The following is a 14669-nucleotide window of genomic DNA, read 5'->3' as shown; positions in this document are numbered from 1 at the left end:
AGAAATAACACACACGGTGTTGTCACTGACAAGTTAATGAGCTATTGTCATCTCTTCATCACAGACATGGAATAGCTAATAACAGTGAATGGATATTTTTTCATCCAAAAATGCAGAAGCGGATGTTTCATTAGGAACTTGCTCAGGAACTAAAAACTGGTTTTAAGATGCTAATTTCTATAAATCTATGATTTCGGCGTTCTTTACTGATCTGCTTCTCTACTGTGAGTTGCAACTACAATCTCAGGCTTTATTTATGTCCCAGTTAGAATAGGCTTTCTGTATCTGCCTAGAATAGGCTTTCTGTATCTGCTATTACAATTTATAATAACCGTTGGGTAATAAAACTATACAGGTTTGAGTGTATCTAAAATATTCAAGGTCAGTTGCCTACTGAACTTCCTACATGTAGTGCAATGACCTACAGGCCAGAGTTTCACCAGTTGAGAAACTGCTGGCTGAAGAAAAGGTTTGTTAATATCACAGGGATAAAAAGAATTTCAGGGCTATATAGTCCAGAGTTTAATCCAATACTTTCAAAGAATAAATAATAAAGGCCAGTAATTAGAAGATCTGTACAGTGCCTCGGATTAACAATATTTCAAATAGTTTGGTACAGAAGTGGGGGCCTATTGGAGACATAAATATTAATTTTGTAAGCCATCCAGAATCACCTCATGAGAAGATGGGTGGCAGGCAAGTTTAATTAATTAATTAATTAATTAATATGCTACCATAGAGGTTTTCTGCTTGCCTGACTCAGACAGATGAGGATTCATACCTATCAGGAGGTAAAGCAAAAGAACATATAGTGGCAAATGTTGTCTGCTAAAACTCCTTTCTGTGTCTGCACTCCAAACTTAGGACAACCCCGCTCTTTAAAAAAGTTTTCCAAAAGTTAGCAAAGTTAACCAAAAGTTTTCCAAAAGTTAGCAAAAACTGGTCCTTCTAATTGGCCTGTAGTATGACTTGCAAAACTACTGTTGCCTATTTTACTGAATATATTAATGTATTGTGATTGTTATTGTGTGAAACAAGTTATATACCTACAACTTTTCCCAAGACTATAGGCTGCTCTCCACTGCTGCTGCAAACCATAGGAAAAATAGGTTTGGGGTAAGATGTTGCAGAAATGTATTCTATTTATATTCCTTTTTGTCAGACTCCAAAGCACAGCACAGTCCTAATAAAAGAACATTCCTAAAATATCTAAGTATTACCTTACAGGGAAAATCTACAGCTTTATTTGAAAGTAGCCCTGGTCAACAAACATCATTAAGCTTGCTGTAGATTGAACAAAAGTATAATTAATTTCAGAGGAACAGCAGGAACAGCACAGAAAGGGAAGCAGGAACAGAACATGTAGAACTTCAGCTACAGTGGTTTTGATCCAAGCCAATTTGTTTCTTTTCTCCTTTATTTTAAAAACAAAACTCAAAACTACACTCAGAATCTTACAAAAGGAAAAGGGGCAGAAAGATTCATGGATGGGTGGACTAAAAGCAATGGGAGAGCTGCTTCTAAATAAATGTGTCTGGGTATCTCCACTATGGAAGCCATTTTCAAAGCAGACAAGCCTATTCCATCACACTCCATTTTTGCCCTAGGCAGCCATTGTGTCATAACATTTCACCAGTGGAATAGCTTGCGTGGGTGCTCCATCATTGGGGGGCTGGACTAGAAGACCTCCAAGGTCCCTTCCAGCTCTAATCTCTGCTCCTCTGTTGAGGGAGGACTGTTCAATTTTGGCATAGATGGCTTCTTATCCTTTGCAGTCATCTGGTCATTAACACCCTTCTGTTTAAAATGGAAGAGTGTTAATGACCAGGTGACTGCAAAGAATATAAAATCTTCCCTTCCCTTCCAGACAGTTAGAACTGAAGAAGCTTCCTGGATAAGAAGCAAAATGTTTTAAATATTTTTTTAAAGCCCAGTTGTGTTTTGGAAAAACACCTTTGGTGCAACCATGACCTGAATGATTGAGAATCTCCATAGACATTGTATAATAATATTTACAATGTGTTTTGTTTTTAGATTCCAAACTTATAAACTAACCCTAAGAAAAAGGTTACCTGCCTTGTTCTAGGAACTAAAGATAATTGTCTCATTTTAAATAGCAAAACAGTGAAGCGTATAATTTTTGAACTCAGGTTAACCTTCAAAATTGCATGAGCCATTACTTCCTTTCTTCCCAATTCTTTAAAAATATCCTCACTTTATTGGTCAGTTTTAACCAGAAGATTTTACTATTTCTTGATATGCTTAATTACAACTACATCTCCTTTAACTAGGAATTAGTTTTCAAATTCTACTTGGGATGAATGCCTACAGATTAAAACAGCTTCAAGAATATAGCTCTTCTGTTTCAAACACCAGAAAGAGACAAAATTGAGTGGCGCTGATATTATGTCCATGACAGAACACCTCTGTAGTGAGGCTCAGAAAGAAATTATGAATAACAGCAAATTTAAGAGGTTTACTAATCAAACCAACTATTGTCAGAATATCAAAGGCAGCCAAGCATTAGCTAACATAAATCAGTGGAAAATCACATTATTAAAACCATATTACTGATATACAGCATCTGGTCCTCAAAGTTATTTTTCTCCCAAATAATCTATCCAAAGTAAATATTTTCATTGCTTAAAGAAGTCTGTTACTGAAAAATTGTACCATAACTTTGCCTATTCAGTTTTACGCAGATGGAAATATGTTAATATTTTGCACAGTTCTTCCTATACAGATGGAAATTCATCAATAACGAGGCATCCCCTTCTGTCTTCATTTTATGTAGAATTAAGATGTTTTATGGTTTGATATATGATGTTAAGAAAAGGCACATGATGGAAAACTATTCAGGAAAGAGCAAACAGAAACTCACTGGTTATTTATAATGAAAAGTTTGATCTAAAATTTGTAAGTCGTCACAGGTCCTTGTGTTTTTTTTTTATTTCTAATATGTATGTTTAATTTTTCAAATTTATGTGGTATGTTTGTACAGCTGCCTACTTTACAAATGTATAATTCTGGGCAGTTACGGCAATTAACTGAAAACAAAAATCAATATTTATAAAAGCAGTCGTCTTTTAAAACCACAAAAACTATAAGCCCCTCTGAAGGAGCTGGGAAGTTTAGAAATAGGAAATATAATAAATAAAGCCAACAAAAGCACATGAGCAATGGAGAAGGATGCTAACTGTAATAAGAAAGACATTGCAAGATCCCCCCTGTTCCCACACCCAAACCATTCAAAGATGCAAGTTGTCCTTTATTTATGGTCAGAGCTGGCATCAGGGTTTCATTTCTTAAATGATTCACACCTGACATTTTTGTCATGGTTGTTAAGCAGATCACTAGTTGTTAAGTAAATCATGTGGTCATTAAGCGAATCCAGATTCTCTTGTTGACTTTGCTTGTCAGGAGGAGATTGGGAAAGTCGTAAAGGGCGATCATGACTCCAGGACACTGCAGTCATTGTGAATACATGTCAGTTGCCAAGTGCCCAAATTTTAATCAAGTGACAATGGGGATACCGTAACGGTTGTAAATGTGAGGACCAGTTGTAGGCCACATTTTATAATACCGTTGTAACCTTGATCAGTTGCTAAATGAATTGTTGTTAAGTCGAGGGGTACCTGCAGTCACGAAGTGGACAAACCTCCCCCATCAGATGTCATGCAGAGCAGGGATCCCCAACCTGTGAGTGGCTGGTTGGTAAGTGCATGCACAGCCCTACTCGCTTTAACAACTTGGGGACTTGTGGCTCCACTCACATGAATAACAGGTGTGCCTCTTTCTCCCCTCCGGGCCGCCAACCTGGAAAGGTTGGGGAACTCTGCTTTAGAGTCATTGGAAATTTTTAGACATTTATGAGATTTGGAAAACCAGAAATCATGTTACCTATATTTGCTATTTACATAAACTATGTTTTATTGATCGTCCAAGTACTCGAAGCACGTCAGCTGGATCCAAATAGCTAATAACAGGAGGCATATTAGTAAGGTTGCACTCGATTCTGTCTCTCTGGATTTTCCTTTTTTCCTGTTGACACTCCTACCAGCATTTCTGGTTTAATGCTAATATAGCCTGGCAGCAATACAGCCACACAGGCAATGGTCAAGAATGCTATGGGACCTGAATGCCTAACATATCTCAGAAAGTCTAGGACTGCAACTAAAAATGCAGCAAATCAATCACAGTAATATAAACCAGCCCCCTAAGTTCTGCTATTAGCTAAAGAAACAGGCAGCCCTATTGGATGGTAGCAATATAGGAAGACACCAGAGCTAGGTAGTCCCTTTTAGTGACAATAGCAAGGTCATTTCATATTGTATAAGAAAAGGCTCTCCTTTAATCGAGAAACCCTACAGCCGTGACGGTGAACCTGTGGCACGTGCGCCAGAGGTGGCACACAGAGCCCTCTCTGCTGGCACTCTGATGTCGCCCCCCGGTGAGATCTCCGTGGTGTTTCCTTCATGAGTTTCTGTTTCCCTGCAAACGATGAAACAGAAGCTCACGAAAGAAAAAGATCTTACCTCTTACCATGCTGCTGGTATTTGGGATGCCCAACCTCCCGCCGGCCACATGGTCTACGGGTCTCTGCTGCACATGCACACATACCTGCACATGCCCACATTCATGTGCGCACATCTTTCAGTTTGGGCATGAGTGCACGCAGTTTGGGCACTGGGTGTCTAAAAGGTTTGCCATCACTGCCCTACAGTATAGGTATAGACAACACTATATAGGAGCCCCGGTGATGCAGTGGTTAGAATGCAGATTAAACTCTGCCCCCAGCCTTGAGTTCGATCCTAATGGGCTCAAGGTTGACTCAGCTTTCCATCCTTCTGAGGTTGGACCCAGATTGTTGGGTCAATATACTGACATTGTAAACTTCTCAAAGAGTGCTACAGAATACCCTCGGCCAGTATATAAATCTGAGTGCTATTGCTATATAAAGTGACTGCCAATACAGTATTGGATGATGGACCCCTCAGGTCAGACGGCATTCAATAAGATACTGGGGGGTGGGACTGAGATCTTTCAAAATGCCAACAGTATGATGCAGCTAGATTAAAACCTTTGGGATTTCTAGGTGCTGATATTGCCATAGAGGAAAATAAATCTGAAGCTGCAAAGATAGAAACATAATGGAAATATAGAATGTAAGAAGCATGAACACGAGAAAACTCAATATAGTGAAAAATGAACTCATTCTTCTACATATTAGGTATCAATGAATTTAAGCGGACTAGAATTGGGCAGTTTCTGTCAAAAGATTAAACTCAGGACACACAAAGAAAGTGTGCCATTGCTTTCAAAGGCAGGGGAGATACAGCAAAGACAGTATAATAGATACAATGCAGTCAATGAACAAACACTATCAGTGGGGCTTTGCAGACAACTTAAGTTATCTAAGTCTACATCACAAGCACTGTAAAAACGCTTAATTTTCTAGTCAAGTGCAATATGAAATTCCCAGAATGATGTGCTGCTGGTGAATGCAGCGTGGCACAACAAAGTTGAAAACAGTAAGGAGGACAAGTCCATTATCATCTTTGGTTTTCAATGGGGTTGAATTGCCCTAGACAGAATTGGTGTGTAATCTGAGGATTCTCTTGGATTCATGACTCCCAAATTCACAACTCCTGACTTCATATTGTGCACCAGATATGCCCATTCCTGTACCAATGGGTCAGTAATGGTTTTCTCTTACTTTCGCTACCGGTTCAGAACCAGGAGTGTGTGTGTGTGTGTGTGTGTAGTCACTTCGCTTGCACATGGCACTTCTGCATATGCGCAGAGGGTCCGTGATGACATATGGGCGAAGCCTCCCACCGTCATTGCTAATGGTTTGCCCAAACTGGGGTGAACCAGCAGAATACCACCTCTGCAATGGGCCCTTTTCACAGTGATCCATGCCCTGGTCATCTCTGTTTGTATTATTGTAATGCACGTTACCTGGGGCTGTCCTTGAAGAGTATCTGGAAGACCCAATTGGCTCAAAACACAGTGGTCTGCATAGTTTTAAACAAGTCAAAATTTGTACATCAAGTCAATTTGTTTCTGTGTACAATTCAAGCTGCTGATTTTCACCTTTAGAGCCCTACATATCTTGGGGCCAGGTGAGAGACTGCCTCTTCCCAGGTACAGGAACTGGAGGGGCAGGTCAGGGACAGATCATTCTGGAGAAGGTCTATTGATCTGATTGTTAAAAGATGACACACAATCAGTTCTAAATCATGCGTGCAAAAAGTGCTGACAATTAGCTACACAAGCCTCTTCATGCCATCAAAGTAGGCAAGGGTCGAAAATATGACATTTCTCATAAGTTTTAGAGGGATTTTAAGAGGCTAAATCAGTATTTGGCACACATTTAACCTCTTAAAAACCAAAGGCCTCTCCCAGAAATTTGCATTTGTTTTGGGTCCAGGCTCTGCCTGTTTTTCAAATGTGGCCCTCACTATGCTGTGCAAACATGGTGTCCTTCCAGCCCACAGGCACTGCCAATACTCAAACTTCATATCTAAGAATACAATTGATGTAAATTTCCACTTTCTACTTTTTCCTGTTCTCTGTAAGGAAGGGCAAGCTTAGACGAAGGAGTAGAGTTCTCATGTATATAACAGGAGCATACTTGGAAAGAGTATGAAGATCTGAATTAGTTGTTCTTTGACCTTTTGTTACAACACAAATATTGCAAAGCGAAATCTACTTTCAAGGACATCTACTTGTCATTGGCTCAGAGTAAAAGTTCCTGGAAAGGGGGGGGGGAGGAATAAAATACATATCATCCTTTATTCTTTTACATGCTTTATACACGCAACAGCCTATTATACATGAAACTATATTGATCCAATTTGCTGTATTCAGCATAAATTTCTGAAGAGCACTGACATGACAATATGTATCATCAAACATTAACCCTGCAATTCAGTCTGAATTGGTGCAATCCCATCTGAATTAGTATCTAATCAGTCTAAAATAAATGGTATTCTTCCGGTTCACAGAATTATAATATATATCTACCTATATCTTGCGGCTTCATGATACCGGGTAATCTTTTTCAATGTTCAATGATTAGCAGAAATACAGAATGTTAAATATATAAAAGTAAAAAGCATGAGAAAATTAAACCTCTAGGGCAACATTAAAAGATACAAGTTTTAGAAAAGGACCATTAAATGATCCCTATTTGTAATTATTTAATTGAAATATATTTTACTTTATCAGTGGTTATAAAACGGTTACCTGTAGCAAGATGGCATTACTGTAAAGTCATATGTTTCTGTGAGATACTATTCTGCAAATTTTTATTTCTATTACCCTTATTCATAATGGTGCCGTAAACTGATTGAGCACTACCCCATGTGCAGATGAAGAAAGAAAATGGACACAAGCTAGTCTAATGTAAAGTATTATTCATTTTCATGAGGATACAATAGCTTTAGTGAATGTCATGATTCATTCGTTAGAAATTGAGAATTCTGCCTGCACAACTGAAAAATCAATGCAAAAACACAAAGTGATCCTTTAGAAAACGAGTTCAATACTCTAAAATTTTAAGGACCCTTCAAATATGTCTGCAACCAGATAGGACTTGACCTGTGTTTACAAAGGGAGATGCTTCCAGCAGTATGTGGGAGACAGCATCCTTCTCTTGCAATCACACTGAGTTGCCTATTTTATATTGCTGCACAGCAGTGTATCATCGGTTTATATTGCTTTATAACTCAGGTTATAAATTGTTTAGAATGTATAAAGGCACTCCAAATTTATAGCGTAATGTGAACAAGAAACATTTCATCATGTTTGTAAGATGTACAAAAAAGCTTGAAAATTCTGGATTCAAATGCATTCACAGATTCAAAGATTAATATACAATTGAGAGCAGAAGTTATTCTTTTGGGATCGATGCATAAACAGTTGGAAAAAGTTATGGAACTTTATTCTCTTACATAATAACTGCAGTGAGGTTATTGTATGCACAAAGATGGAAAGATTCAACACTACCCACAATGGAGGAATATTTCTTGAAGACGATGGTACTTTCTAATTGAATTATTTGATCAGAGAAAAGGCAATATTTATGTTAATGATGATTAACATAAATAATTCACTTATGATTTATGGTTTGGATAATTAGACAGGGTAAATTATAGAAAGAAGGGAGTTATGTTTTGACAACCACAGAGATAAAGCTCAGGGGTGGGTTGCTAACTGGTTTACTACTGTTTCGCTTGTGCTCATACACACGTGCAACACTTCTGTGCATGTGCAGAAGCATCCAGGCAGGTAGGCGGAGGCTCCCGCCACCGCCACTACCGTTTCGGCCAAACCGGGAGCAACCCACCTCTGATAAAGCTATAATTGTACTCATAACTGCTGTAAGATGTATTGAAAGTTATTGCATTCTGTCTTTTTTCTTTTTCTGATTTTCTTTTTTTTCCCCCATTCTTGCACATTTAGCTTTTTTTCATTTTTTTTCTTACTTTGTATGAAATGAGATTCATTTTAATCTTTTTTTATTATTTTTTTAAATGAAATAAAATAAAAATGTAAACATCTCCCAGCATACTTACTGCAGCAAAGCAAACGTGAAACATCTTACACCTAACCAGATTACCTAACATCAGATCTGAGGAATTCAAATATCTGGTTGAACAACTATTTTATTCTGGTATAAACCATGGACTATTATAACTAAGCATAATGTACCTGCCAATTTCCTTGCATCCACAGTTTAATTTGGGGACATTTAACTTCTACAAATCAAATCCAAATCAACAGAATACTCTCTTCTACTTACCTCCACCATACATAGCAGCCAACATAATTGAAGAAACCCATGCAATCTCACTGTATGATGTACCAAAGAAATCCTGGATTTCTTTGAAGAAGATTGCTATTCCTTTTGGGAAAGCATATGAAAATCCAATGGAAATGAACGCTCCAAACACCACTGCCCATCCCCATTGGCCATCTGGAGGGGTATAGGTCAAACCCGTGTCTGCTGGAGGTGGCATGGCAAGACTAAATTAAGTTCCCGTAAGCACTTTTCTGGAAACCCTGAAAAACAAAGTGCATACCCATAATAAGCTAATGACACATTCTCATAATTACTTTGGCATAATGTTTTCTTCTTTCTCTATGCACTGTTATTTCTGAACTCCTCTAATACACAAAACAATTGCTAGAGATGCCGAGAAATCTTATTTTCAAGAAAACATTTACTCTGCAGCTTGCATCTGACTAGAAGTATTGATGGATTGTTTCTGCCCTTCAGCCAACTTCATGTAACTTTGGGGATTCTCAAAATCATAAAAAATAATTTCCAAGAACATTAAGTGATTTATCTGTGGACTTTATCTCATGCTTTCAATGCAATATTGTATTTCTACTTACATCCCATATAATATCCCAAATGACTAACTTTATCACAGATTAGTTAGAATCCCTTATTTTGACACAAATCACTGTTGTTGCTTTTCTTTCTCTCTTGGTGCCTTTAAGTCAGCACTGATCCCAGGTGACTCTCTCGACAAGTTCATTAAGTTTTCTTGGTATGGTTTTTCAGAAAACTTGACTTGCCATTTCTTTCTCCTTAAAGCTAAGTGTGATTGGCCCCAGATCATGCAGATGGTTTTGTGCCTAAAGTTGAACTAGAACTCCCAGTCTTCTGGTTTCTAGCCTGATGCCTTACTCACTCTGATTTTTAGAGCACATGAATCCTGCTTAAAGACTGAAACTTGTCCTATGAGTAAGTGCCAGGGATTTAAAACATAATCAGAACTGTATGAAAAATTAACCTGTGAGACCATTCTTAACATCAGGTGCCTGTATAACAACAATACAATAATAAGTAAGTGGCACAGAAATTATTCATCAGCAAACAAGTTAATAATTAGCTTTTAAAATAAATTGAAATGCTTGGACAAAAAGGAAGAAGGCAGGTCATTAGCTGTGATAATAACTCCCATAGGATGGCAACATTTGAAAAGTATTTGTATTAAGAAATAAGTAAATAATAAATTGTCGTGCCACTTTCTAACCATTAATGCTCTGATATTAACCATGTACTTGGTTAAACTGTACAATTCTGAAAACCTGGGCATAATTATGACTTTTTCCAATTAACCCTTCCACAGAAAATCTATTGATGTAACAAAAACGCCATCCATATCAAGAAGGAGGCCATCAGAATAGAAAGAAGCAAAAACCTCTTTGGCTGTGTGTCCTACTCTAAACTCTCTAAGGTGCTCCAGATAATTCAGTTTAATTTCCAGAGGTGGACTACAAATTTTTCACCTCTGCCAAAAAAAAAAAAAAAGAATTGTCGCTGACAATTCAATCTTCATGAGGGAGTAGTCTGAAAACAAGAACCAATTTAATAAGATCCCTCTCCTCCCAATTCAATACCATCTCACACAGTCTCAAATATTACTTCTATACTGTGTCCTGAAGAATATATCCAGCTGATGACAGGCTTATAATAAGGTAAGACATTGTCATGGTTGTCACCGTGGCCTGAAATCTCAGTTTGCGGCAGCATGGGAAATGAAATACTTTGGGATAAATCCCTTGCGGGTTTTTTTTAGCTCTGTCACATAGATTTATACGTGGGTTTACTGGATGATTTTCCACTTTGTTTCTTTGTGTTGGTATCTAATTAAAAACATTCAACATTCATTTGTCACTGGAAAGCTACGTAGATTTCTTATTGATGGGGACATTTTCTTATTGATGGGGGGAAAAACCCATCCCTGGCCCTCTTTTTGTATTGGACTGCATATTTATGCAGATAAAAAGATATTTATTCTATCCATTTAACTGCAGTAATTAAACTTGCTAGGTGTTTCTCCGATAAGTCCATAATTTTACATCTTGCCCTCTGGAATAATGGAAAACATCATCTGACCTCTGATACCTTTTAGGTATTTGGAGAGTGACATATTCTTGTCATCTCGATTTCTTCAATTTTTCTTCATGGGCCTTAGTTTCTAAACCTCTAATTCTCCTTTCCAATCTTCCCCAAGTTTCTTTCAGTGTACCTTACCTCTTAGGATATTAGCTATCTCCCACAGGTTTGTGCAATCTGAAAATTTAATAAACATTTGTTCTACTTAACTCAAGTATTAACAAAATGGTAAAGAGTATGGGGCTAAACCTTGTAATACTCCACTTGAAGTATTAAAAACTGAAGAAGCTTCTTGGATGAGAAGCGAAATGTCTTCAAGGAAAAAACAAAGAAAGGCCAATTGCCACTTGATAATTCTCTAGGATTTGGCAAGTATTTTTTAATTAGAATTTTCAATCCAGTTATGCATCCACTTAATGATCATGCTATCCAGCCCACACAAATTGATTTATTATTATAAGAATTTTTTTTCTATTGAACAACCCCAGTTTGCTCTACATGTTTTCTCGCTCATACACTGTATCTTGTTATATCTAACCATCCTATTTAATTGGGTTATCCAGGCTTCAGCTTCAAACATTTCTCACTTCTTTGACTATTGAAATAGGATCTATTCTATTTTTTTATCTCATTTGTAATAAACAAAAGGACTGCTTAAATAAGTGCAGGAAAAAATAGCCCAAATATATAAAGAAGCAGATAAACAAAACAATGGGACGATAAAAAAAAATCTTTGAATTGTTAAGTTTAGTGAAAAAAATCATTGATATTATTTTGCATGGTCTAGGTTTGAAAATTGGGCTGAGTGACTCTAGGATTAATGCTTTGATTCTTTCTCATTTATAACTTATTTGAACCCAAGAGATGCAAGGAATTATTCATTCACACATGATTTTGCTCAAGTACTAAAGACTGTCCTGAAAAAGAAAAGTCCCTCTCTCTAGATTTCTATGGAGATTCTCAATCATGCAGGTCATGGCTGTCCCAAATGTATTTTTCAAAAGGCAACTGTACCTTCTTTGTTTTTTGAAGATGATTTGCTCCTGATCTAAAATCTGAAGAAGCTTCTTGGATGAGAAGTGAAATGTCTTCAAGGAAAAAAAACAAAGAAAGTCCAATTGCCTTTTGAAAAACTCCTTTGGGATTCCTCATTGGGTGGAAATTGGAGGACGTACCTCTTTTATACTCTACTTCGATCTACTTGTCCTTATTTATTTATTGGATACAGAATTGCCAACTCTGTTTGGGATTCATGAAATCTTGCAAAAATCAGAACATGCTCTGATGATGTCATTATTCAAAGCAATAAAACATCATGGTAAGCATGAAGACTAAAATAATGTCTACAAAGAACTAATCAATATAACAAAGAACTGTACAAATAATTAGACTCAGTAATTAAACAATTTTAACTCCATTACACAAGAGAACAACTCATCAATTGCAATATTCAAGCTTCAAAGCTCTTCAGAATAATTTAGTCTTTTCTAGAAGGGAATCACAGGGGCACAAGTCTAATATTTATAAGGATGCTGTTCCATAAATCAGGAGCCAAAACCAAAGCGCATCTTCTCCTGGTTTAGTTTCTACACACACACACACACGCACGCACGCATGCACGTACGTCTTCTAGGGCTGTTATGGTCCAATGGTTAGAATGCAGTATTGCAGGCTAATTCTATCGACTGCCAGGATTCGATTCTCACTGGCTCAAGGTTGACTCAGCCATCCATCCTTCCAAAATCAGTAAAATGAGGACCCGGACTCTGTAAACTGCTTAGAAAGAGCTCTAAAGCTCTGCAAAGTGGTATATAAGTCTAAGTGCTATTGCTATTCTAGTAATTTGGAAACCCATACCACCTTCTTCAGCGATGACCGTTGATGGTTAAAGAAGACAGCTGTAAAGTTATGGGAAAGGATATAGAATTTTTATTTATCTGTTAAATTTATTTGCTGCCCATCCCAACATAAGGAGATTCTTTATAGGTCTTACCTACCCCCACCCCCTTTTGGTACTTGTTTGATTTTCTTGAAGTATTAGATTAAAAATGATGATTGCCTTACAAAAATATTGTACAAACTAAGTTTTCCTGCTTTTTAAAACCTGGTTAAGAGCATAGGCATCCACTTCTAATTACCTTGATGAAAAAATGATGACACCAGAGACAAACTCAAAAATTACAAGCTTTGCTCCACAATAACATGATACACTTCCACAAATTGTCCTCCTGCTCTCAGTTTGGATGCTGAACTCTCACTATATTTTGAGGTCACTTTTAGTTGGATGTTTGGGGCTTTTTTAATGCAACAATTCATTTCAAAGGACGTGGCTAGAAGAACATACATTTTAGGTAAATAGAAGGTCTATTATCTCAATGGTAAAACATTTGTCAAGTTTTAGGGTACTGAGTGTACTGTGGTCATGATGCTTTCAGGGAGTCTATAGAAAGTAATTCCACATTTCTACTGGCATCAAAATAGCTTATGTCAACTACCAACGATTACAACAAAATGCTATTAATTAACTTCAGAATCGGTTATTACTTAACACCCAAAGGCTGTGTTAAAACTAGTTCTGAGCCTCTAGGCAACTGCTCCCGAACAAAGGGAACTGGCCAAAGATGCAATTCAAGCCGAAACCTGATGCAATCAATTGGTGTTTTTCCCAAGGGCTGCTTCTATTGCTTCTTTCTTCATACTGGTATCTAAACATTGGTGCAAATTTCAACCAAGGAAAATGACATGTGAGCTGAATATCATTGTAAATATTCATGTTTAAAGAAGTGTTTGGCAAAGACCTGATTTTCATGCAGTTACCGCATGTTATTTGTTATTTAAATATAAGTAACTGGATAGTAAGACACAACAGCTAGTGACTGATCACAACACAAAATTAATCAAAGTAGGGCCTGCATACTTCTTGGATGGGAGACCACCAGGAAAAGCCTTGTGGAGCAGAATGGGAAGTTGAAAAAAAGCATCCTAGAGCAGTGGTTCTCAACCTTCCCAATGCCGTGACCCTTTAATACAGTTCCTCATGTTGTGGTGACCCCCAACCATAAAATTGGTGTCTCGATTCCTAAGACCATTGAAAATATGTGTTTTCCAATGGTCTTAGGCAACCCCTGTGAAAGGGTCGTTCGACCCCCAAAGGGGTCCCGACCCACAGGTTGAGAACCACTGTCCTAGAGGAAGGCAATAGCTGACTGCATCCATAGACAGTTACAAATATTAGGCTATTCTCCAGATTCTAGCTTTACTTTCTAAAATTGAAATCAATATAATAATCCTCAAATAACAAGATTTTTTGTACAGAGCTGGCACTCTACACAAACATGCACATAGTCACCTGCTGCCTTTCTTTACAGATGATGTGCTTTCATACCAAAACAGGTTGCAGTTTCAGTTTACAAATGCTATATTGCTGTATAGAGGCGTATCATCTGTTGCCTTTATTTGGAAACTAGTAGACACACGTAGATTTAAGCAGGTAAAACAAGGCATCAACTTATGCCTCTCAGCGATGCTGCTTCTATCATGCAGCCCAAAAGCAACACATCCGTTCTCTTTTTCCCAGACTGAAACACTCCTTGCCCAAGTGGCAAGAAAAATAAACACCACACCAGCATTCGCTGAAAGGCATTAACTATTGTTTATTTTTATTTTTTATCCTGGCTTTATTATTTTTATAAGCAACCGGGGGCAGCAAGCATATATAATACTCCTTCCTCTTCTTATTTTTCCCCTCACA

The 14669-nt window shown here is 37.5% G+C and overlaps 1 protein-coding gene across 1 annotated transcript in view; it reads right to left on the bottom strand.

Moving 5' to 3' along the window:
- LOC106538872 (monocarboxylate transporter 2-like) overlaps positions 1 to 14669 on the bottom strand; it is a 33329-nt gene that overhangs the window by 17767 nt on the left and 893 nt on the right. The window contains exon 2 of the mRNA XM_014053502.2: positions 8810 to 9069. Coding sequence (XP_013908977.2) covers positions 8810 to 9026 — 217 coding nt within the window. The 5' untranslated portion in view covers positions 9027 to 9069. The remainder of the gene's footprint in view (positions 1 to 8809; positions 9070 to 14669) is intronic.

Source organism: Thamnophis sirtalis, unplaced genomic scaffold, assembly GCF_051295495.1.
Source record: "Thamnophis sirtalis isolate CommonGarterSnake01/CBP01778 unplaced genomic scaffold, rThaSir2_p1.2 scaffold_3, whole genome shotgun sequence".
NCBI classification, from domain to species: domain Eukaryota; kingdom Metazoa; phylum Chordata; class Lepidosauria; order Squamata; family Natricidae; genus Thamnophis; species Thamnophis sirtalis.
The sequence above is the reverse complement of the archived record's forward strand: the minus strand, read 5'-3'. Positions and strand labels throughout refer to the sequence as shown.